The 22,738-nt window shown below is 45.0% G+C and overlaps 1 protein-coding gene across 4 annotated transcripts in view; it reads right to left on the bottom strand.

Moving 5' to 3' along the window:
• Nucleotides 1–22,738, bottom strand: part of LOC134933032 (PDZ and LIM domain protein 7-like) — a 102,483-nt gene that overhangs the window by 9,472 nt on the left and 70,273 nt on the right. For all 4 annotated transcript variants that reach the window (XM_063927973.1, XM_063927970.1, XM_063927971.1 and 1 more), the window contains exons 6-7: nucleotides 4,323–4,360; nucleotides 100–343 (exon numbers count right to left, since the gene is read on the bottom strand). In XM_063927973.1, coding sequence (XP_063784043.1) covers nucleotides 100–343; nucleotides 4,323–4,360 — 282 coding nt within the window. The remainder of the gene's footprint in view (nucleotides 1–99; nucleotides 344–4,322; nucleotides 4,361–22,738) is intronic.

Raw genomic sequence — 22,738 nt, 5'->3', positions numbered from 1 at the left:
TGTACTGTGTGATGATGGTACTGATGACTTTCTAACAGAAATCACAAAACACAGGGAACCTATGGGTATAGCAGGGCCTGTGATCTGGAGCCCACTTACCGGATGACTTTGTTGCACTGAGAACAGATAGGCGTTTTGTCCCCAGTAGAGGCGGGCTGAGCTGCCTGCAGAATGGAACTGCGGTTCTGGGCAGGAGTGAGGGTTGCTGGCTGAGTATGCTTAGTCATTACAGTGGTAGTCTTATCAGGAGCATAGCGCTCAGCAAAGGAAGGATCTGTGGTCCAAGGAGGGCGGACTGCAGGCCCAGAGAGAGGTGGGGGCGGTGCTGGAAAATCAGTGCAATCTGAAAAAGAAAAGGTAAATAACAACTGAAAGCAACACTGACTTCTAACAGCAGATGGAAGGTGCAACAACGTCCACCCTTTGTATGATGATGGCATCTTGCAACCATGTTTACATTAGGTTATTCCATACATTAACAATGAACCATTTTTATTTGCATATTACACTATACAATATTCTGCAAAAGTCCACAAATATTGCAATACATGCCATCTAGCCCACCTACTTCTAGGCAGTTAGTGTGTATAGAGTGATGAATACAACGTGGAGGGTGTCCCTTTGCTATGAAAGTATAAGTGTATCAGTTCTGTGCAAGTCCCGGTCTTGCACCTCTTGGACTCTTGTAAGTAAGTAAGATGCAACCGCTTTAGCATCTTTGTTATAGTCTTAGAGCTAGAAAAAGCCTTTGCTTGGTGTACAAGAATGTGTCTGAATGTGTAAGGACAAAGATGCCGGCTTCATGCATCATTAGACACTACCACTGAAACCTTCACATGCCCCATGCTAGGTGCAGATTCTCAGTCAGAGTAAGGCTGCAATGTAAGCGAGTGCACAACCAGTTATGTGACTCGCCGGTCAGACAGTGCACTGCCCAGGAACGCCCATACATTCCAGTGCATTTCTGCGGCTGTGCAGCTCAATCACTACTGCGACTCTGTGGGACGAATGTGTCTAATGGTGCCCATACACTAGACGACCTGTAAATGATGATTTCTCGTTAACGATTTCCCTTTAACTCCCCCGGCAGTCCTGGGCAAACAAAAGTACAATACACATGATATAGCTTTAAGATCTGGGAGAGGCTACATCCAGGAGCATGCTGTCGTTGACAATATCTTCAGATCTTCCCTGCAGCAGGAAAGATCATACGCTCTGACCAACGACCAACAGAGCCGCGCATCGTGATCGTTATCATTCAGACACTGGACGATCTGCACTATTGTGAATGATTTGTAGTTCCCATCCGTCGAAACGACCAAATCGCTCATGATATCGTCTAGTGTATGGGCACCTTTAGATGCATATGCAGTTGAAAAAGTGTCCATCTGTGTGACTATCGGCATTGCCTGCGACTCAGGGCCAATGAGCAGAAGTTAAACATTAGCTTATACGCCGGAAGCTCTTTTCTCTCTGTGATAGCAAATGGCAATGGGGCTCTGAGAGGTAATTCCTTGCCAAGGGTAGGGAAGGAGCGCAAGATATCATTTTCGGAGCGGGGTAAAGAGGGTACGTATTTAGGGGCATTCCTGGGTGTGTGAGGAGTGAATGTCTCTTTCCCTATACCAACTCTAGTCTATAGCACAACTCAATACCTTTATATGGTCTCCAGGTTGTGTCCTATACTTATTAATGGGACTTTTTTAATGCGTCTGTTTCACTTCCACAGAGATAAGGCTTTCTATGTGCACTAACAGCAGTGAAGAAAATACGCGCTTATAATTGAAGTCTGGTCCCTTTTAAATATGATTTAGTCTAAGATTTTTGTCAAATAATGATATATAATTTAATGGAAATAAGAAGGCAAACAAGAAAGTTAAAGCGAAGGATCATTAATAGATAAATAGCATATAAGTATATAAGATTACCAAATCTGTGGCACTTGCACTACCCAAAGCACTGGTATCCTGACACGAAATGCTGTTATTGAGTGCTGTGATATCTCTGTAATTGTAACTCTGTCTCAGAGGAATTTCACCTCTGCCTGGCATCTGGATGGTGCCTACAGCTGTAAGTACAGCACTTCCTGCATACAGGATAGCTAATGGTAGCTCTAGATGCTGGCTTCAGTGCAAACTGACAAGATACTGCCTACCAGGCGTTCCTTGTAATATGTTTACTCAGTGTTAACCCAGTGCTGAGAAACCTCATTGCCTGAAACCACACAATCACTTGGCACACTACAATATGAAAACAGCAATATTGCCTTGGATTTAATACATTTTACTGGCCCATAGATTGATTTGGGGCTTTTCCAGTTTGCTGCTAAAATATTGCTCGGTTTAGCCTAATTTATGTCTTACGTTAATTGTGGGACTGAGAGGACTCTGGTAAGGTGTCCCTTTAGTGTGTTGCGGTATTGTTATTACACTGGTCATAATGCAGTTATTTGTGTGTTTTATATGTTGTCCCAGAAGGTCCAAAAGGAGTCCCACTGAAAGTGTAAGTTGAAGTATAGCGCTTGCGCCAAGTCCTTTGGCACTGGGTAGAAACATGCCCCCCATTAAACATAGAAGGCTGTCCAAAATCATGTGCACTGCAGGGGGGGGGGGGGGGCAGATATAACATGTGCAGAGAGAGTTAGATTTGGGTGGGTTATAGTGTTTCTGTGCAGGGTAAATACTGGCTGCTTTATTTTTACACTGCAATTTAGATTTCAGTTTGAACATACCCCACCCAAATCTAACTCTCTCTGCACATGTTATATCTGCCTCCCCCCCTGCTATGCACATGGTTTTGCCCATTAGAGAACAATTTTGCTGCTGCGATAAACTGACCACTTCACTCTTTTCGCTGCTTCATACATCTCCCCTATGTTTGCCATTGTATTCACATAACATGGTAGAAAATCTGCAGACTTGTCAATCAATAAATTGTAGCAGTACAAAGAAGGAAACCAAGGAGAACTGGTGCTGTTGCCCATACCAACCAATCTGATTCTGTCCATCATTTTCCCAACACCGCCACTTGTCTGTTTTAGAAGAATAAATAAATCTTCCCCTAAGTCATGGTTAAAGTCTCACTCCAAACGGGGGGGTCTACTACGTTATGCCAGCTGTTGGGATCCCGGCGTCCAACATACCGGCACCGAGATCCCGACCGCCAGCAGCGGGGCGTGCACAAAAGAGCCCCTTGCGGGCTCGCTGCACTCACCACGCTGCGGGCACGGTCACGCTATTTATTCTCCCTCCACCTCCAGGGGTGTATATCTTGCTCAGCAGTTTATTAACCCCTCTCCTACAGCAGCTCCATAAATGATGCAGTTTCTTGCAGCAAGAGTACAGAGAGGTGTACTTGACGACCAGATATATTAAGGGGTATCTCCAGAGTCACCAAGTCCCATCCCTAGGACAAGTATAATATGGGAATTTCATCAGTATTGTAGTAATTGCAAATCGAAGACAAATGTCACATGTGGGAGAGGCAGCAGCAGATGGAACAGAATGAATACATTTAGTAGAGGATGTGGACGTAGTAATTAATGTGGATCTCTGAGAAATAGCAGTGCTCACTCATTACACCCGGCCTGATTAAAGGGCAGAGCCTAAACTTAGAGGCGACAGATAACTAGAATGAAACCATGTCGGTGTAGGTAGGCTACCAGTATCCATATGTGTGGGAAACGTTACTTATGTTTCTTATTATTTTTCTCCTATAAAACATTTGTGAGATTGCAGACTTTTCTTTGTGATAGAGCTAAGCAGATATTTGCCCACTGGATGGGGTCTCCCACCGGTAAAGACATTAGTAAATCCTACTCATGATAAAAATGAAACCAATTCTAAAGGGGCCTACACACGGTGCAATTCTCGCTGTGAACAATTTTAGCTTAACAATTTCCCTTGAAGCTCCCGGAGTCCAGAACCAACGATATTGACTGAACGATTTTGGCTATGAACCATTTAGGCTATACAGTGAGCTGGAATGTTAGAGGGCGTGGGTGGGACTTCTGGAGGGGATAATCATTATTGTTGGCTTATATCGTTAGTACTGTACACACACACACACACAAACGATATGCACTATCTAAGCTAAAATAGACTGCATGCAGAGTCTATTTTTTCCAGCAATGACAATGTGCGGGAGCGCCCATTGTTCATTGTTGGTTCATTACACACGGTATGATATGCAGTGGTTTTCTTACGGTATAGACTATGTAGTTCATATCGTTCGCTAGAATCGTACCGTATGTATGCGGCTTTACCCATAAAATATTTCCCTATAACTTACTGCACAGATAGAGAATCGGCATTGCCACTTACCCTGGGCAGGGATAGACATCACATTGCTCCTTTCTTGCCTGTCAGGGGGAAAAGATCAGGGTTAATAATGTGTTATGTTATTAAAGTAAAAGGTTATTTGATTTTGCCTGGAAATCAGAATATACGTAATACTGTATGAATACATATTTGCATAGAAACATAGAATTTGACGGCAGATAAGAACCACTTGGCCCATCTAGTCTGCCCCTTTTTTTTATCCTTTAGGTAATCTCAACCCATAGGGTGGTCTTCAGTTTGCCGGCGGCGCATAAAGTGTGCCTCTGTTAGCATAGCGACTTAACTTATAAGGGGGCTATTTATCAAGCTGATGGTCCCTTTTTCAGCTGCTTTGGGCAGAAATGGGGTTATCACCATTTCTCCACATATTTCAAGAGGCGCATCATGGACCAGCTCAGATTTCCCCAGTGGCACTTCTTTTTTGAGGGCATTTAATGTACCAAGCAATCAAAAGCTCAGTTTTTCGTTGTTCGTGTTAAAACTTTAGGGCAGGATGTACTAAACCGCCATTCGTCACGATGATAATCGCATATGTACTTTTATATGCGATTAGCATTGCAAAAGATAGCTCTTCCGATAAGAGCTGTCCTTCGCGATCTCTGCGGCTCCCTGACTTGCGCAGAGTGACGGGGCAGCCGCGGGGCATGCTGGGAGAGGTCCGATCGGATTCCTCACACTAGTGCGGCATAGAGAAGCCCATAGGCTTCTATGTGGTTTCGCCAGCAAAAGCTGGCGATCCCCTCCGCTGTCCTGGCGGCCGGAGCTTAGTACATTAGGAAAATGCGGTAAATGAGGGTTTACCGCATTTTCCGTTTAGTACATCCCACCCACATTGTCATATCACCATGAAGTTCTGCTTACTTACATAAGCCGTCAACGCCTAGAATCTTCTAGAGATTTCTTGTGCTTGCACGACTCTTTTTCTTGTATATGTCCGGCAGGCAAAAAGTTATAGCTTGCCGTGCATGTAAAGCCAAAACTGTTGGATTTGCCGACCTTTGTTTATAGCCTGCGTACAAAAACCAGCGAGTCCGGGGTGAGAGCAGGCCGCGAGGGGGTGAGTTCTGCTGCAGTTTATACACCGTTGTGATGGTAACTCGCCCCCACACGTGCAGGGGTGAGTTGATTGAATTGAACCCTTAGTTACGCTATAATACATGATGATTATTTGTCTCATAGTGCCAAGCAAGGCACATGTCTAATAAGGGTTATTACCTTTACTGAACTAAAAAAAGATAGCAAAAGGAAAAACATAAAACCTAAACTGTAATTTTAAACAAATTTAGCACCTATGTCCACAGGAAATTTTAACAAGCCCATAGAATATATTAGATTATTTTATTTTACTCAGAATTGTCTTAACTAGAACAATGGTAAATGCTAGTGAAAATCCCAGCAGTCTGGATCCTGATGGTCAGAATGCCAAGAGCATTATCCCGAAAATCAGAAACCTGACGAAACCCAGTAAGTATTTGAACCCTACCCCTAGCGCAAACCTGCCGCAGCCTAACCCTAACTGCCCCCCCCGCCCTTCCTAACCCTATTCCCCGCCAACAGCCTTACAATAACCCCACCCCACAACCTAACCCTAACATCCCCCACAGCCTAACCCTCCCCCTAGTGCCTAACCACAACCCTAATACTTACCTGTGGGATGTGTCGGAATTCCACTGTCTGACTGCCGGGATCCTGACTGCATCCCCTCCAACAGGCAGGTCCAGAGCATATCATAACCGACACAAAACAGTGTCTGTGATCATAGCAGTGGAAAGCCGCCATAGAATCGTTAATTCAAGTCCCTAAAAGTAAATGCTACCCAGTTATAATATACGGATGATCCCCAGCATTGAAAAGGGTGGGAGTGTGCATATCTAGGAGTGTTCCTATCAGTGCAGGGCCCTAAGGACACTGCAAAAATAACTGTTGCTGCACATTACAGTTTATGTTGTTTGGGTCACATCATATATTTTTAAATGGGGCCCATTTGGTGTCTGTATGCTGCATTTTGTACTACACAAATGCAGATATAGCTACTTAACCCATGTCTGGAATGACAGCTCCTAGACTATTTTATCCATCTACATGGGTGACCAGTGTGAACACTGACTGTGGTGCTCGGCTCTTAGCCAGACAGGTTTGTCTGATTTGAGGCGGTTATAAAAATCAATGATCAAATTAAATTGGGAGTACATAAAAATGTGTATAAGGGGTGTATTCAATACCTGTCGGGTCCTTTCCGACAGAAAGGACCTGACAGGTTAGTATTCAATGAGCGGCCAAATCCGACAACTGTCACACACAGCCGCTTACCCGTGCTGTCCTCCGGCTGCTCCTCAGGGCCGCCTCACCCGTCTCATCTCCCCAGTTCCGACAATGTCAATCCGACTTTAAAAAAAGTCGGATTGACATTGTTGGAACCGGGGCCAAAATCTGTCGGATTTGGCCGTGGAACGCGTGGATCCGTGGCTAATCCGACAATCCACATGTTTCCGACAAGTCGGGAATTCCCGACTTGTCGGGAAAAAACAGCCACCATTGAATAGGTTGGAACCCCTTCCGACCTAAACCTGTTGGAAGCTGCCGTCTTTCTGACAAGACGGCAGCTTCCGACACTTATTGAATATACCCCTAAGTATATATTTGGGTCATTTTAAGACTCTTTAAAAAAAAAAAAGTCCAAAATTATTGGTATCGCCCACCTGCAAGCCTAAAAACACTTGTCCCACTCATAAAGCACCCCAATATACCTGTCCCATACCTTATACCCCAATTTCCAAAATTTTGCACTTTTTTACTCAAAAAAAAATTTACATCATCATTGGCCAATTAAAATAATAAAAAATTTCTAAGTGCGTAAATAATCATTCAGGTGGTGTCCCAGGTGTTCTGAACTAAATCCCGACATATTTATCTTTTAGGGATTTTTTCCCAACTTTTCACGTGCTCAGAGGTGGAGAAAAGAAGGAGAATTATCGCTAACCATTTTTCACAGGTTGTGATAAAAACTTTGAATTTCCCCCTTAGTATGAACATAATTTCTATCAATGATTGTTTTAGCCCTTTCACTGCCCCCAAACACAGACCATGGCCTCTAGGAAGTCAACTAATATAGATTCTTTTTGTGCAAGTTAGCCAAGTTGCATTTGGAACTCCTCTTTAATCGGTCTTTAGGAAGATTTGTTCCTTAATTTATTTTTCCTGAAGTTTGGCTACCTCTCCCAATGTACGCAAGTACTGCAGTAGTATGTAATTCCCATTGGTAGGAAAGCCTCCTTTACTTTTAAATGCAAGAATGTCCTATATATATATTCCTATAATATCCTAGAGCTGCAGGAAAGGTTTGTTGGTGTTTGAACGTTTGGCATCTACTCTCTTGGATGAGATTGGGCATTCCTACTGAAGAAGCTACACTTCCATGGTATAAACTCACGTAAAGGACATTTTCCTTTTTACAGGTGTTACGTTCGTCCACAGTAATATGATGGTGGACGCAGACCAGCTTAGAACCATCAGCTCTATTCAAGTCTCCAGGAACCTCCTGAAGGGCATGGAAAGGTTTACTGTTGTGTCTTTTGCAAAACTGGATTTGATAAAACTGCTATACAGGTAACAGTATGGATCCCAGAGACACACCCAACATTATAAAAGCTGGCTACACTCTAAATGATAATTCGGATCAATCAGCCAATCATCAAGTGATTGGTCCGATTATCGTGTAAGTGTGTAGGCATGATGAAACCCAGCTCGGGTCCAATTATCTGATCATTTTGAATGCCTGAAGAATCCGCTCGATCCCATGCAAGATATTAAAGTAAAGTACATACTGAGCATGAAACTGCACAGTGTGTACGGGTGCGCATTGTTCCGATAATTGCTCTGTCGGATCAGCGCATTTATCAGATCGGCAGCACCCAGTACATAGTGTGTACCAAGCTTACTAAGGTGGGCTAGATATATACTTAAGAGGATTTCTACTTGATCAAATTTAGGTGGAGTACAAAGTGCGAACATAATACCTGTAATTTTCCTATCTGACAAAGTTTATTTGCTTGGTCTGCCAGGCAGGGCTAATGCTTCTATGCCGCAGTCCTTTCTCCTCTTTCCTTGGCCTGTATGAAACAAGCTAAGCCGGTCCTCATGTTCTGCCCCATGAACTTCCCAATCATATGCACCTGCTGTAATTCAGTCAGAATAAACAGTTTTGGTGGCAGAGGGTGAATGAGTATTATAATAAGAGCCCCCTCAGGTATGTTGGAAAACAAGCAATTACACCTGTCACGGGTCTCTATCCTGTGATTCCTGTAGTAGACACAGATTAATGGCAGGATCGGCAGCAGTTATGGGGATATAACTGGCCACAAGTAAACATATTTTAAAACAGTTTGGTACTGTAGTATTCCCTTCTATGTCTCAGCAGCTCCTGCAGGTCATCCACTGCTCTGCTATCTGTACTATTTAGAAGCACTTAACCAGTGCTTGGGTCTCCATTCCAACACATACAAGTTAACAGCTATCAACTGATAAACTCTTCACTGATTTACAGCACTACAGTGTTCTTTTGGCATACTGACACACAACACTGGTTCATAACTCATAGACCTTATATTGCTCATGAATGCCAAGCAGCATCTAGCACTCCTGGTCCATGAAAAAGAAAATCTGACTTCATAACTGAACACAATAATCCGTGCATGCGATGCCTACTTCTGTGTGGTTTGACATTTACATTTTATGCCAAAATTAAAAAAAACAGTTCAGAGTTTTAAAAAAAACACAAAAAAAAAAAAAACCTTCGGATCTGGCTTGAAATCAAGTGGCTAATACAGCAGATTTTGAGCCACTGGGAAAGCGTGGTCATACACCCCCTGCTCCAGCAGACATCTGTCACCAGCCACAGTAAGTGCAGAAATCCCATTAGGCTGTGCTAGGTCTTGGAGCTCAGTCATTGCATGCATTACATAAATGCATTTATTTCTCTCTTGAGGTAGAATATAAACACAGTACCCGAGAACATCTATACTTTTTAATACATATACATAAAACACAATTATAATATCTGGAACTGTATAGATCAGACATAAACCTCTTTCCCACCACTTCTGCTGAACCACTGTAATTTCCGTGACTTTATGTAGGTTGGGGCATGTCGCAATGCTGAGATCAGCATGTTCCCGCAGAATACTAATACCCCTTTCACATCGCACAAATAACCCGGTATTGACACGGCATATTGCAGTGTCGAACCGGGTCAGTGTGCGATGTGAAAGGTCCTTTGACGATTTAGCGGGTCGCCTGACCCGGTAATTCAACCCGGTAAAAAAGAAGGGTTTTACCCGGGTTGATTACCGGGTCAGGTGCGGTGTGAATGGAAGCTGTGTCGATGCGACACGGTTCCCATTCACAGCATAGGGAGAGGCGGCGCAGGAGATGAGTTCATCTCCCAGCGCCGCCTCCACCCCCGCCCCTGCTGCTCCCTCTCCTGCTATGGCAACCGACCCGGTATATTGCCGGGTCGGAAAGCCAGCAGCAGAGCGCAAATGCCGGATCCCACCCGGTAAGTACACGTTTGTCTTACCGGGTAGGATCCGGCATTTGCGGTGTGAATGCGGTATAAGTTACATGTACATGGAGAAAATAGAACAGCTACCCTTATCCATTCATCCATTAGCAGTTTAAGAGACTAGGGGGGTAATTCCAAGTTGATCGCAGCAGGAAATTTTTTAGCAGTTGGACAAAACCATGTGCACTGCAGGGGGGGCAGATATAACATGTGCAGAGAGAGTTAGATTTGGGTGGGGTGAGTTAAATCTGCAATCTAAATTGCAGTGTAAAAATAAAGCAGCCAGTATTTACCCTGCACAGAAACAAAATAACCCACCCAAATCTAACTCTCTCTGCACATGTTATATCTGCCCCCCCCCCCCCCCCCCTGCAGTACACATGGTTTTGCCCAACTGCTAAAAAATTTCCTGCTGCGATCAACTTGGAATTACCCCCTAGGGCAGGAATGTATCAAAAGTGCGGCTTTATATGCAGTTTTAAAACACCACATTATATATTAAACTGCAGTTTTTGCAGAACTGTACCCATTGTGTGGTGGTTTTAAGCATGTCGATGTGTCTGATGTAGCAGCTAAATGCAAACGTATTTGTGCAACATAATAACACACAACTCATGAATTTGGTCACACTGCCTATTGTCAAAGTCGAAAAATATTGTAATGCATATGCCTTGTACTAACCCCATGCACATGCCCGCTGCGCGTGCACTCAGTCTGCCGTGCGTGCACATATCCGCAATTTGCGTAGGATCGCTCCGGCGATCATGCGCGTGATATGGGTATTTACGGCGGAGTTTGTGAGCGCGTAGGGGGTTATTAGAACATTACATATTTAACCCAAACAGTGCATTTTGTACCCATAGCTCCCCTACACCACATCAGCGAGTATCAATAGTTTAAACAGTTCCAGGACTAAGGGATTCGCCTTTGCATGATAGGAAGGGTCAGATAAAGGTTGGAAGGTGATGTCTAGTATCCAGCTGTAGGGTATTGTGAGGGTAACATTTCCGGTGTTGGTTAGAGAAAGATCGCATGTTCCTGCGTATAGTTATGTGCAAAAGTAGAATATAGATATTCACTGTATATTATATATACAGTATTATATATATGCGGCGGGAATCCAGAGAATACCACCCACCAGAGCAGTTGGGGAAAGACATCGCCCACCTATTCAAATCCACCTATGACCTCTTCTGTAATGTAAAGACACATCCCTGTGTCCAATAGACAATGAGATTACAGTGACCATTGTATTGTGTATGTAAGTTGTGTATAAAAATAAGAATTTACTTACCGATAATTCTATTTCTCATAGTCCGTAGTGGATGCTGGGAACTCCGAAAGGACCATGGGGAATAGCGGCTCCGCAGGAGACTGGGCACAAAAGTAAAAGCTTTAGGACTACCTGGTGTGCACTGGCTCCTCCCCCTATGACCCTCCTCCAAGCCTCAGTTAGGATACTGTGCCCGGACGAGCGTACACAATAAGGAAGGATTTTGAATCCCGGGTAAGACTCATACCAGCCACACCGATCACACCGTACAACTTGTGATCTGAACCCAGTTAACAGCATGATAACAGAGGAGCCTCTGAAAAGATGGCTCACAACAATAATAACCCGATTTTTGTAACAATAACTATGTACAAGTATTGCAGACAATCCGCACTTGGGATGGGCGCCCAGCATCCACTACGGACTATGAGAAATAGAATTATCGGTAAGTAAATTCTTATTTTCTCTGACGTCCTAGTGGATGCTGGGAACTCCGAAAGGACCATGGGGATTATACCAAAGCTCCCAAACGGGCGGGAGAGTGCGGATGACTCTGCAGCACCGAATGAGAGAACTCCAGGTCCTCCTCAGCCAGGGTATCAAATTTGTAGAATTTAGCAAACGTGTTTGCCCCTGACCAAGTAGCTGCTCGGCAAAGTTGTAAAGCCGAGACCCCTCGGGCAGCCGCCCAAGATGAGCCCACTTTCCGTGTGGAATGGGCTTTTACAGATTTTGGCTGTGGCAGGCCTGCCACAGAATGTGCAAGCTGAATTGTACTACAAATCCAACGAGCAATAGTCTGCTTAGAAGCAGGAGCACCCAGCTTGTTGGGTGCATACAGGATAAAGAGCGAGTCAGATTTTCTGACTCCAGCCGTCCTGGAAACATATATTTTCAGGGCCCTGACTACGTCCAGCAACTTGGAATCCTCCAAGTCCCTAGTAGCCGCAGGTACCACAATAGGCTGGTTTAAGTGAAACGCTGAAACCACCTTAGGGAGAAATTGAGGACGAGTCCTCAATTCTGCCCTGTCCGTATGAAAAATTAGGTAAGGGCTTTTATAGGATAAAGCCGCCAATTCTGAGACACGCCTGGCTGAAGCCAGGGCTAACAGCATTACCACTTTCCATGTGAGATATTTTAATTCCACAGTGGTGAGTGGTTCAAACCAATGTGATTTTAGGAACCCCAAAACTACATTGAGATCCCAAGGTGCCACTGGAGGCACAAAAGGAGGCTGTATATGCAGTACCCCCTTGACAAACGTCTGAACTTCAGGAACTGAAGCTAGTTCTTTCTGGAAGAATATCGACAGGGTCGAAATTTGAACCTTAATGGAGCCTAATTTTAGGCCCATAGACCGTCCTGTTTGCAGGAAATGCAGGAAACGACCCAGTTGAAATTCCTCTGTAGGGGCCTTCCTGGCCTCACACCACGCAACATATTTACGCCAAATACGGTGATAATGTTGCACAGTTACATCCTTCCTGGCTTTGATCAGGGTAGGGATGACTTCATCCGGAATGCCTTTTTCCTTCAGGATCCAGCGTTCAACCGCCATGCTGTCAAACGCAGCCGCGGTAAGTCTTGGAACAGACAGGGTCCCTGCTGAAGCAGGTCCTTTCTTAGAGGTAGAGGCCACGGGTCCTCCGTGAGCATCTCTTGAAGTTCCGGGTACCAAGTCCTTCTTGGCCAATCCGGAGCTACGAGTATAGTCCTTACTCCTCTCCTTCTTATGATTCTCAGTGCCTTGGGTATGAGAGGCAGAGGAGGGAACACATACACTGACTGGTACACCCACGGTGTTACCAGAGCGTCCATAGCTATTGCCTGAGGGTCCCTTGACCTGGCGCAATATCTGTCCAGTTTTTTGTTGAGGCGGGACGCCATCATGTCCACCTTTGGTTTTTCCCAACGGTTCACAATCATGTGGAAGACTTGTGGGTGAAGTCCCCACTCCCCCGGGTGGAGGTCGTGTCTGCTGAGGAAGTCTGCTTCCCAGTTGTCCACTCCCGGAATGAACACTGCTGACAGTGCTATCACATGATTTTCCGCCCAGCGAAGAATCCTTGCAACTTCCGTCATTGCCCTCCTGCTTCTTGTGCCGCCCTGTCTGTTTACGTGGGCGACTGCCGTGATGTTGTCCGACTGGATCAACACCGGCTGACCCTGAAGCAGAGGCCTTGCCTGACTTAGGGCATTGTAAATGGCCCTTAGTTCCAGGATATTTATGTGAAGTGACGTTTCCATGCTTGACCACAAGCCCTGGAAATTTCTTCCCTGTGTGACTGCTCCCCAGCCTCTCAGGCTGGCATCCGTGGTCACCAGGACCCAGTCCTGAATGCCGAATCTGCGGCCCTCTAGAAGATGAGCACTCTGCAACCACCACAGGAGAGACACCCTTGTCCTTGGAGACAGGGTTATCCGCTGATGCATTTGAAGATGCGATCCGGACCATTTGTCCAGCAGATCCCACTGAAAAGTTCTTGCGTGGAATCTGCCGAATGGAATCGCTTCGTAAGAAGCCACCATTTTTCCCAGGACCCTTGTGCATTGATGCACTGACACTTGGCCTGGTTTTAGGAGGTTCCTGACTAAGTCGGATAACTCCCTGGCTTTCTCCTCCGGGAGAAACACCTTTTTCTGGACTGTGTCCAGAATCATCCCTAGGAACAGCAGACGTGTCGTCGGAATCAGCTGCGATTTTGGAATATTTAGAATCCACCCGTGCTGTCGTAGTACTACTTGAGATAGTGCTACTCCGACCTCTAACTGTTCTCTGGACCTTGCCCTTATCAGGAGATCGTCCAAGTAAGGGATAATTAAGACGCCTTTTCTTCGAAGAAGAATCATCATTTCGGCCATTACCTTGGTAAAGACCCGGGGTGCCGTGGACAATCCAAACGGCAGCGTCTGAAACTGATAGTGACAGTTCTGTACCACAAACCTGAGGTACCCTTGGTGAGAAGGGCAAATTGGGACATGGAGGTAAGCATCCTTGATGTCCAGAGACACCATATAGTCCCCTTCTTCCAGGTTCGCTATCACTGCTCTGAGTGACTCCATCTTGAATTTGAACCTTTGTATGTAAGTGTTCAAGGATTTCAGATTTAAAATAGGTCTCACCGAGCCGTCCGGCTTCGGTACCACAAACAGCGTGGAATAATACCCCTTTCCCTGTTGTAGGAGGGGTACCTTGATTATCACCTGCTGGGAATACAGCTTGTGAATGGCTTCCAATACCGCCTCCCTGTCGGAGGGAGACGTTGGTAAAGCAGACTTCAGGAACCGGCGAGGGGGAGACGTCTCGAATTCCAATTTGTACCCCTGAGATACTACCTGCAGGATCCAGGGGTCCACTTGCGAGTGAGCCCACTGCGCGCTGAAATTCTTGAGACGGGCCCCCACCGTGCCTGAGTCCGCTTGTAAGGCCCCAGCGTCATGCTGAGGACTTGGCAGAAGCGGGGGAGGGCTTCTGTTCCTGGGAAGAGGCTGCCTGCTGCAGTCTTTTTCCCTTTCCTCTGCCCCGGGGCAGATATGAGTGGCCTTTTGCCCGCTTGCCCTTATGGGGACGAAAGGACTGAGCCTGAAAAGACGGTGTCTTTTTCTGCTGAGAGGTGACCTGGGGTAAAAAGGTGGATTTCCCAGCCATTGCCGTGGCCACCAGGTCCGATAGACCGACCCCAAATAACTCCTCCCCTTTATACGGCAATACTTCCATATGCCGTTTGGAATCCGCATCACCTGACCACTGTCGCGTCCATAACCCTCTTCTGGCAGAAATGGACAGCGCACTTACTCTTGATGCCAGAGTGCAAATATCCCTCTGTGCATCTCGCATATATAGAAATGCATCCTTTAAATGCTCTATAGTCAATAATATACTGTCCCTGTCCAGGGTATCAATATTTTCAGTCAGGGAATCCGACCAAGCCACCCCAGCACTGCACATCCAGGCTGAGGCGATTGCTGGTCGCAGTATAATACCAGTATGTGTGTATACTTTTTAGGATATTTTCCAGCTTCCTATCAGCTGGTTCCTTGAGGGCGGCCGTATCAGGAGACGGTAACGCCACTTGTTTTGATAAGCGTGTGAGCGCCTTATCTACCCTAGGGGGTGTTTCCCAACGCGCCCTAACCTCTGGCGGGAAAGGGTATAATGCCAATAATTTTTTAGAAATTAGCAGTTTTTTATCGGGGGAAACTCACGCTTCATCACACACCTCATTTAATTCATCTGATTCAGGAAAAACTACGGGTAGTTTTTTCACACCCCACATAATACCCTTTTTTGTGGTACTTGTAGTATCAGAAATGTTCAAAACCTCCTTCATTGTCGTGATCATGTAACGTGTGGCCCTACTGGAAAATACGTTTGTTTCCTCACCGTCGACACTGGAGTCAGTGTCCGTGTCTGTGTCGACCATCTGAGGTAACGGGCGCTTTAGAGCCCCTGACGGTGTTTGAGACGCCTGTACAGGTAATAACTGATTTGCCGGCTGTCTCATGTCGTCAACAGTCTTTGTAAAGTGCTGACACTATCACGTAATTCCTTCCATAAGACCATCCAGTCAGGTGTCGACTCCCTAGGGGGTGACATCACTATTACAGGCAATTGCTCCGCCTCCATACCATTTTCCTCCTCATACATGTCGACACAACGTACCGACACACAGCACACACACAGGGAATGCTCTGATAGAGGACAGGACCCCACTAGCCCTTTGGGGAGACAGAGGGAGAGTTTGCCAGCACACACCAGAGCGCTATATATATACAGGGATAACCTTATATAAGTGTTTTTCCCTTATATAGCTGCTGTATAGATTTATCTGCCAAATTAGTGCCCCCCCTCTCTTGTTTTACCCGGTTTCTGTAGTGCAGGACTGCAGGGGAGAGTCAGGGAGCTTCCCTCCAACGGAGCTGTGAGGAAAAATGGCGCCAGTGTGCTGAGGAGATAGGCTCCGCCCCCTTCTCGGCGGCCTTTTTCCCGCTTTTTTTAGGAAAAATTGGCAGGGGTTAAATGCATCCATATAGCCCAGGAGCTATATGTGATGTATTTTTTGCCATCTAAGGTGTTTTTATTGCGTCTCAGGGCGCCCCCCCCAGCGCCCTGCACCCTCAGTGACCGGAGTGTGAAGTGTGCTGAGAGCAATGGCGCACAGCTGCGGTGCTGTGCGCTACCTTATTGAAGACAGAACGTCTTCTGCCGCCGATTTTCCGGACCTCTTCAGTCTTCTGGCTCTGTAAGGGGGCCGGCGGCGCGGCTCTGGGACCCATCCATGGCTGGGCCTGTGATCGTCCCTCTGGAGCTAATGTCCAGTAGCCTAAGAAGCCCAATCCACTCTGCACGCAGGTGAGTTCGCTTCTTCTCCCCTTAGTCCCTCGGTGCAGTGAACCTGTTGCCAGCAGGATTCACTGAAAATAAAAAACCTAACTTAAACTTTTTCACTAAGCAGCTCAGGAGAGCCACCTAGTGTGCACCCTTCTCGTTCGGGCACAAAAATCTAACTGAGGCTTGGAGGAGGGTCATAGGGGGAGGAGCCAGTGCACACCAGGTAGTCCTAAAGCTTTTACTTTTGTGCCCAGTCTCCTGCGGAGCCGCTATTCCCCATGGTCCTTTCGGAGTTCCCAGCATCCACTAGGACGTCAGAGAAAAGACCGTTGTTGCCTGGCCGGTCAGAAGACTCTGAACGCTTTCTATCTGACTAGCGGAGGACCGGCCGGGTTGCGCTTGCGAACATTCTCACGTATGTACATTCTCTGTAGCCATTACTCTGTTTAGATTTATATTGTTAGCCTGTAGTGTATGATTTGTACGGTTTTACCTTTTGGAATAATCCACTGTGGCCTTAGAACCCTGTGGTTGCAACTACAAATCGGTGTTGTGTCTTCACTTTCCTGCAAGGGTTTTAGAGTGTATTTATCTGTATAAGGTGTATAAGTATTGATAAGGTGTACGCACTGCGGGTACATTATACCGTCAGCGCTACTTAAAGTTTAAGGTATTACATCGTTGCAGTACTTTGCTGCTAAGGGTTAAAGAGTAATCAAATCATTACATTGTATCATTAACAAGGTTTAAAGGTTATCAATTGTGTGTGCGCATGCTGTGTGTACTCTGTACACTCAGCGTGGCGTGTGTACGCCAAGTACGTACCACGTGCGGGACTCTGTACGCAAATAGCGTACAAAGTGCGTAGCACGTGTATTCAGTCTAGCGGCTCCACGGTAATAGTGTATCTAGAGGTATAGCTTTTCGGTCTAAGATAATATCGACATTATCACTATGCACATCTCTCCTTAATATGAGCTGTGGATATCTTACACCTGCAGCCCCTTTTGCTTGGAGGCAGATCACGTTTAAGTGTGGCTGAATAAAGATATACAGACACTACATCACCTCTTTTGTGTCACACAAATCTTATAAAATATAAAGGGTCTTTTTCGGAGATGCACGCAATGCTGATTTTCATGGAGATCAGCAATTTATTTACTACTGTGTGTGCGCAGATCTCTAATCCCCTACACTGCGCATATGTGACAATGTGTGTATGCAGAGAGATGCAGAGTGGGTAAAATGTATTGGATGTCCTGGATAGTGGTTTGGAGGTGGTTACTCAGGCACATGGAGATGCATGGTCTAATGGGCGTGTTATGGCAGTGTCACTAATCAGTGTTGTATCTATAATGGGTGCAGAGTGTGTGTTACATGCGGGCCCCAGGGTCCAGGGGGACTCACACTGCTCACCATACACCTACACCCATGTAGTATTGGAGTCCCCTGGTGACGACTTTGCACAAAACACAGGGAAAATGCGCCCATTTTCCAGGTTTACGCATTAGAAAAATCACTGGGAAAATGTCGCCCCTGCCACGTTCCTGGAGACCTGCAAATGCAAAGTAGACTCTGGTACGGTGTCAGATTTTATCCACCTGCAAACGCCTGCACGAGAGACGGGGTTGCACACGGTGACTGCACATGGGCCCGCACCTCTCTTGAGCTGCCCCTGTTACGGAACTGGTTGTGAGCTCAATTGCTCACGTTAGAGGCCATACTCTAGATGGGTATTCTGCACCTTGCATGGCTGTTACAAGTTTTGATGGTGCATCCGATGGTTGGGTCTAAAGATGCACCAAGCAAGATTTCAGCATCTAAAAGTGGGCGTCCCAGCCCTTACACATTGAGACGCACGGCTGTACACCAGGTGAAGGGCTGATACTGATAATATATGGAATATGGGGGTAGTACCATGCTCTGCCTCACAGTGGGTTTGTGTGCAGAAAAAGACGCAGCTGTATCTGGGGTTGTCCAGATGCCCCAAGTGAGGAGTAATATTATGATTCGATGCAGCGCAGCACTAGGGTCAAGTAGGCACACTACATAACATAATTCTGTTTCAATCTCGACCCTAGTGCTGTGCTGCATCTTACCATAATATTGATACTGATAACAGCATTAGCATGAAATCGCAGGAGTGACTATGGCAAAAGCCGATGCAGCAGCGTGTGACTCAGAACCAGCCCCTAAATTATGTATCTTAGCTGTCACATTTTTACTATCAACTAAAAAAAAAAATACAAAATCAGGACTGTTGGGGGGTGGGCCATTACTGTTGTGAGACCACACCCACTTTTCTGAGGCCACACTCACTTTCACAGGAATGCGCGCACATGGTGGGGAGGGGGTAGCTTTTCCAGAGGTTTTATTTTCCAAAAATAGCTCAGACCCCAATTAAGGTTGGAGACCACTGTGCTAGACTGTAAATTCCATTTTATGTGAAACTCAAAAAGTACATGTAAAAATGTACCATTAACATGCATTTATATGTGAAACTGTAACTGGTGTCCAGGTTGTCCTTGTTGCCTGCAGAACAGCTCCACCAGGGATTCAGGTGAGAGGCAGAATTGCAGGCTGCTGGCAAGGCTTTTGTTTTACAATTGCTGATACAACAACTCCTTTGTCTGGGGTGCAGCAATACAAGTGAAGATCTCCCTTAGGTCCTTCCAGATGTTTGCATACACTTGGAATGGCTAGACTGCTATTAACACAAGTATGCACATAACCAAGGACTGATTATGAATGTAAGTGATACCTGCTGAGATAAATAAGTCAAATAGCTGGCAATGAACTGAGATTGCGAATCCAGTAGTCTGAATGAAGATAAACAGATAACTGCTTAAACAAATAATAATAATAATAATAATAATAATAATGTAATATGCATATACAAGATTTTATGTAGGCCAGTGTGTTTGACTATAAAGAATGTCCTATATAAAGAGAGAGAGAGAGAGAGAGAGAGATAACTATATACTATCAGTCAAAAGATATAGAACACCCCTATGTTCCCCAATTTTTTCTGAAATGTAGGCAATTCAAGCCCAGTGAATAACCTGAAAAGGTAAAAAGGTAAGCATAAACTGCTGGAGGTTATAAAAAAGTTTATGTCAGCAAACACTGAAAAATAATGTAAATTTCAGAGGCATTTTCAGGGAACATGTAATGGGTTAAGAGCTTACAACCTTTCTGTAGCAGTGAAAAGCAGGACTGCCTGTTGCCTGGGCCATGAAACACCACCAGTGGACTACTGAAGACTGAAAGTAGGTCTTATGGACAGATAAATCATAGCTGAAATACAAAGAATTTTTGTATCCCTGTGACACCAGGGGCGGGTGACTTTTTTATTTTAAAGGGGAAATCATGTATAAGGCCTCAGAAGATTGTATACGCACCTTCATTCGTGATCTGTCGGTAAGAAACCCTGTTGAATCTGACGGACGCATCTTATGTATTGTTTAACGATTGTCTCTAGCAGCAGGAAGTAGGGAATCCATTCCTAGTTTGTGGTTAGGGAAACTGCACTGCAGCTTTTACAAGTAATGCAATGCCTTAGCACCTGTAGATGCTTCCTGCTACAAGAGCATGGACAAATTCTTCTGCCCTGGACCACAAGAAAACTACAGAAGTCTGCATGTTACCTTTAGGCTACTGGTTGCACACAAGGGTGTATATTTACTAAAGGTCGATTTCAGATAGATCTTAATTAATACAATCATCGGTTAGTAAATGTGTGTTTTAACCCTGGAAGCCCAACATCAATTTAGTAAATATATCCCAAGGTGTGTGTGCGCAGTTCTGTTGGTAGTACAGGTGTCAGAAGGGTAATGATGGGTTGTCAGAGAGGGTTGAAGATGGTAGGGCAGACTGATCAGCCTTGGATGGGCAGCATGGATGGCATAGTAGTTAGCATTAATGCCTCATAGCACTGAGGTTATGAGCTCAAGTTCCGGTCATGGCACATGTGGAGTTTATATGTTCTCCCAGTGCATGCATGTTTTCCTATGGGAGTTTTAGTTTCCTCCCATACTCCAAAAATATACTGGTAGTCGTACTGGCTTCTGACAACAAAACTGACATAGTGTAATATAGCCTGCTGTCTACCATGAATTGACAGAAGTGTGCAACCAGTTTTGGCGGCAGATAGAATGCCACAAAAAAAAAAAAAACTGTACAAAGTACCAGCTTCTTCTTTCCATAGGGCAGTGTTAAATTCTACTTCTGTTAATGCATTTGAAATTGCTCATGTCTGTGGCCCCGTCTATTATATAGCGTGGAGGCACTGACGTCTTGTAGCAGTTAGAAATTGTGGCCCTTCTTTCTGGAAGGGTGAGGGTTAATTGACCACCAGCCTGCATCCTAATCAACCGACATCTGTGCAACATCTGTTGGGCTTCTGGACAGGAGGAGTGTGGGGGCAGACAAGATTACCTCCTAGCAGGAGAATCTGAACACAAAGGCTTCAGCTCTCAGCTGCCCTGGGCTGTACATAGAAAGGAGAATTATTTGTCACTGCTGGATCTTGTACAGAGGCAAAGCTTAACCCTTTAAACCATAAACCTACATTTGGCATAGGTACTTGGAAATGCGGCCACACTCCAAGTGAAATAATAAGCTGTATGAAAGGTTGCAAAGCAATTGATGCCACAGGTAGCAGAGAGGTTAATAGCTTCCCACCTGGGATTTCTTAATACATTTCCAATTATACATCTAAAAGACTAACTGTAAACGCACAATGACTAGTTTCATACTAGGCACAGAGCAAGCTGTTTGGCAGTATTGTTTGCTATTGAAATATCACACAGTTAAAGATAAGTCACCATTTCAGTTCAACATATACATTTTTTTTGTATGAATCTCACCCCCAAATGCCAGCATTTGTCGGCTACATTGTAATGCCCATATATAACTTGCTTTCATCTCAAACCACAGGAGCATAATAATATAACTCATACAATACATACACCAAATACATTACTTACTATGCAGTCCTGAAACTTGTTTCTAAAGAGGAGCCTCCAATATTTGCACAACTCCAGTGTTATTAATAATGCTAATTAATTGCCCTTTGAAGATACATAACTGCAACTGCATAGAATGTGGGGACCTGACCATCCCAGAGTAAATGGAATGCTGAACCAGGCAAACGTTACATTCAGAGACTGGTGCTCCACAGGCATAACATTTTCAAGTAATAGTCAGCGCCGTATGGGTTGTGTATTTCCTAAGCTATTCTAATACATCAGGAATAATCTTGCATGCTCCATTGAGGTGTGAGATATAGGCAGGCATGTAGATGTCCCACATGAGGTATCTGTATGTGTATTAAGAGCAAGATGTAGTCTTCACTCAAGCGGCTTCCAGACTGCTGGATAAAGCTGTGTGGACCTTTCCTAGCACTTCCAGGTGTTTTATTTTACAATCTTACAAAATACATTATTAATAATCATTTTATTTATATAGCACTCTTTCTCCAACAGGACTCAAGGCGCTTTACAGACTTCAAAAACAATGCACATAATACAGAAAGGTTAAGTAATACAGTAACAGATAAGCCACACGGGCATTAAAGAAAACCTTGAGCACACAGAAAGCATAATACAGGATTGGTGTAGGCATTTTGGGTAATAACTTCCAAGTGTTGTGTATTCCACCCTCACAAGGCACCAGGTGCGGCAGCCATCTTGGGCGCACTGCGTAGGATTACCCAGGGTGGAATAGTCTACCCCTAGAAGAGATAACACAAAATGGTGAGATTGCAGAGACCTAAAGTTCGAAGTAGGGTTCCTATAAAACTACCAGGTCCGTGTATTTTTCATCCCATCCACAAGCGTACCAGATGAGGCAGCCATGTTTTGCGCACTACTAAGGTTACACTGTGGGAAATAAGCCATACAAGAGCCAAATGCATTACACATCTCAGTGTCCCAGGAAATGTTGGTACATTGCTGGTAATATGGTGTTATTGGTTATGCTGTTTTTACCAGTGGTGTGAATATTACATAGCCTGTATAACATAAAATCTTCTCAGCACAGAAAATGGGTGTAAAGAGGAGAGCCACAATTATCAGCCTCACATGCTGCTTATGTAATAAAAAAGTATATTGCGTAATGCGTAAATACTCCCAGCACTACAACTGTGTTAAATCACATTGCAGCGCCCACAATTTACATCATGCCATACTAAAACAGAACTTACTCAGCCGCTGCGATAACTTCAGCCT

This window comes from Pseudophryne corroboree, chromosome 6 (assembly GCF_028390025.1).
Source record: "Pseudophryne corroboree isolate aPseCor3 chromosome 6, aPseCor3.hap2, whole genome shotgun sequence".
Lineage (NCBI taxonomy): Eukaryota > Metazoa > Chordata > Amphibia > Anura > Myobatrachidae > Pseudophryne > Pseudophryne corroboree.
The sequence above is the reverse complement of the archived record's forward strand: the minus strand, read 5'-3'. Positions and strand labels throughout refer to the sequence as shown.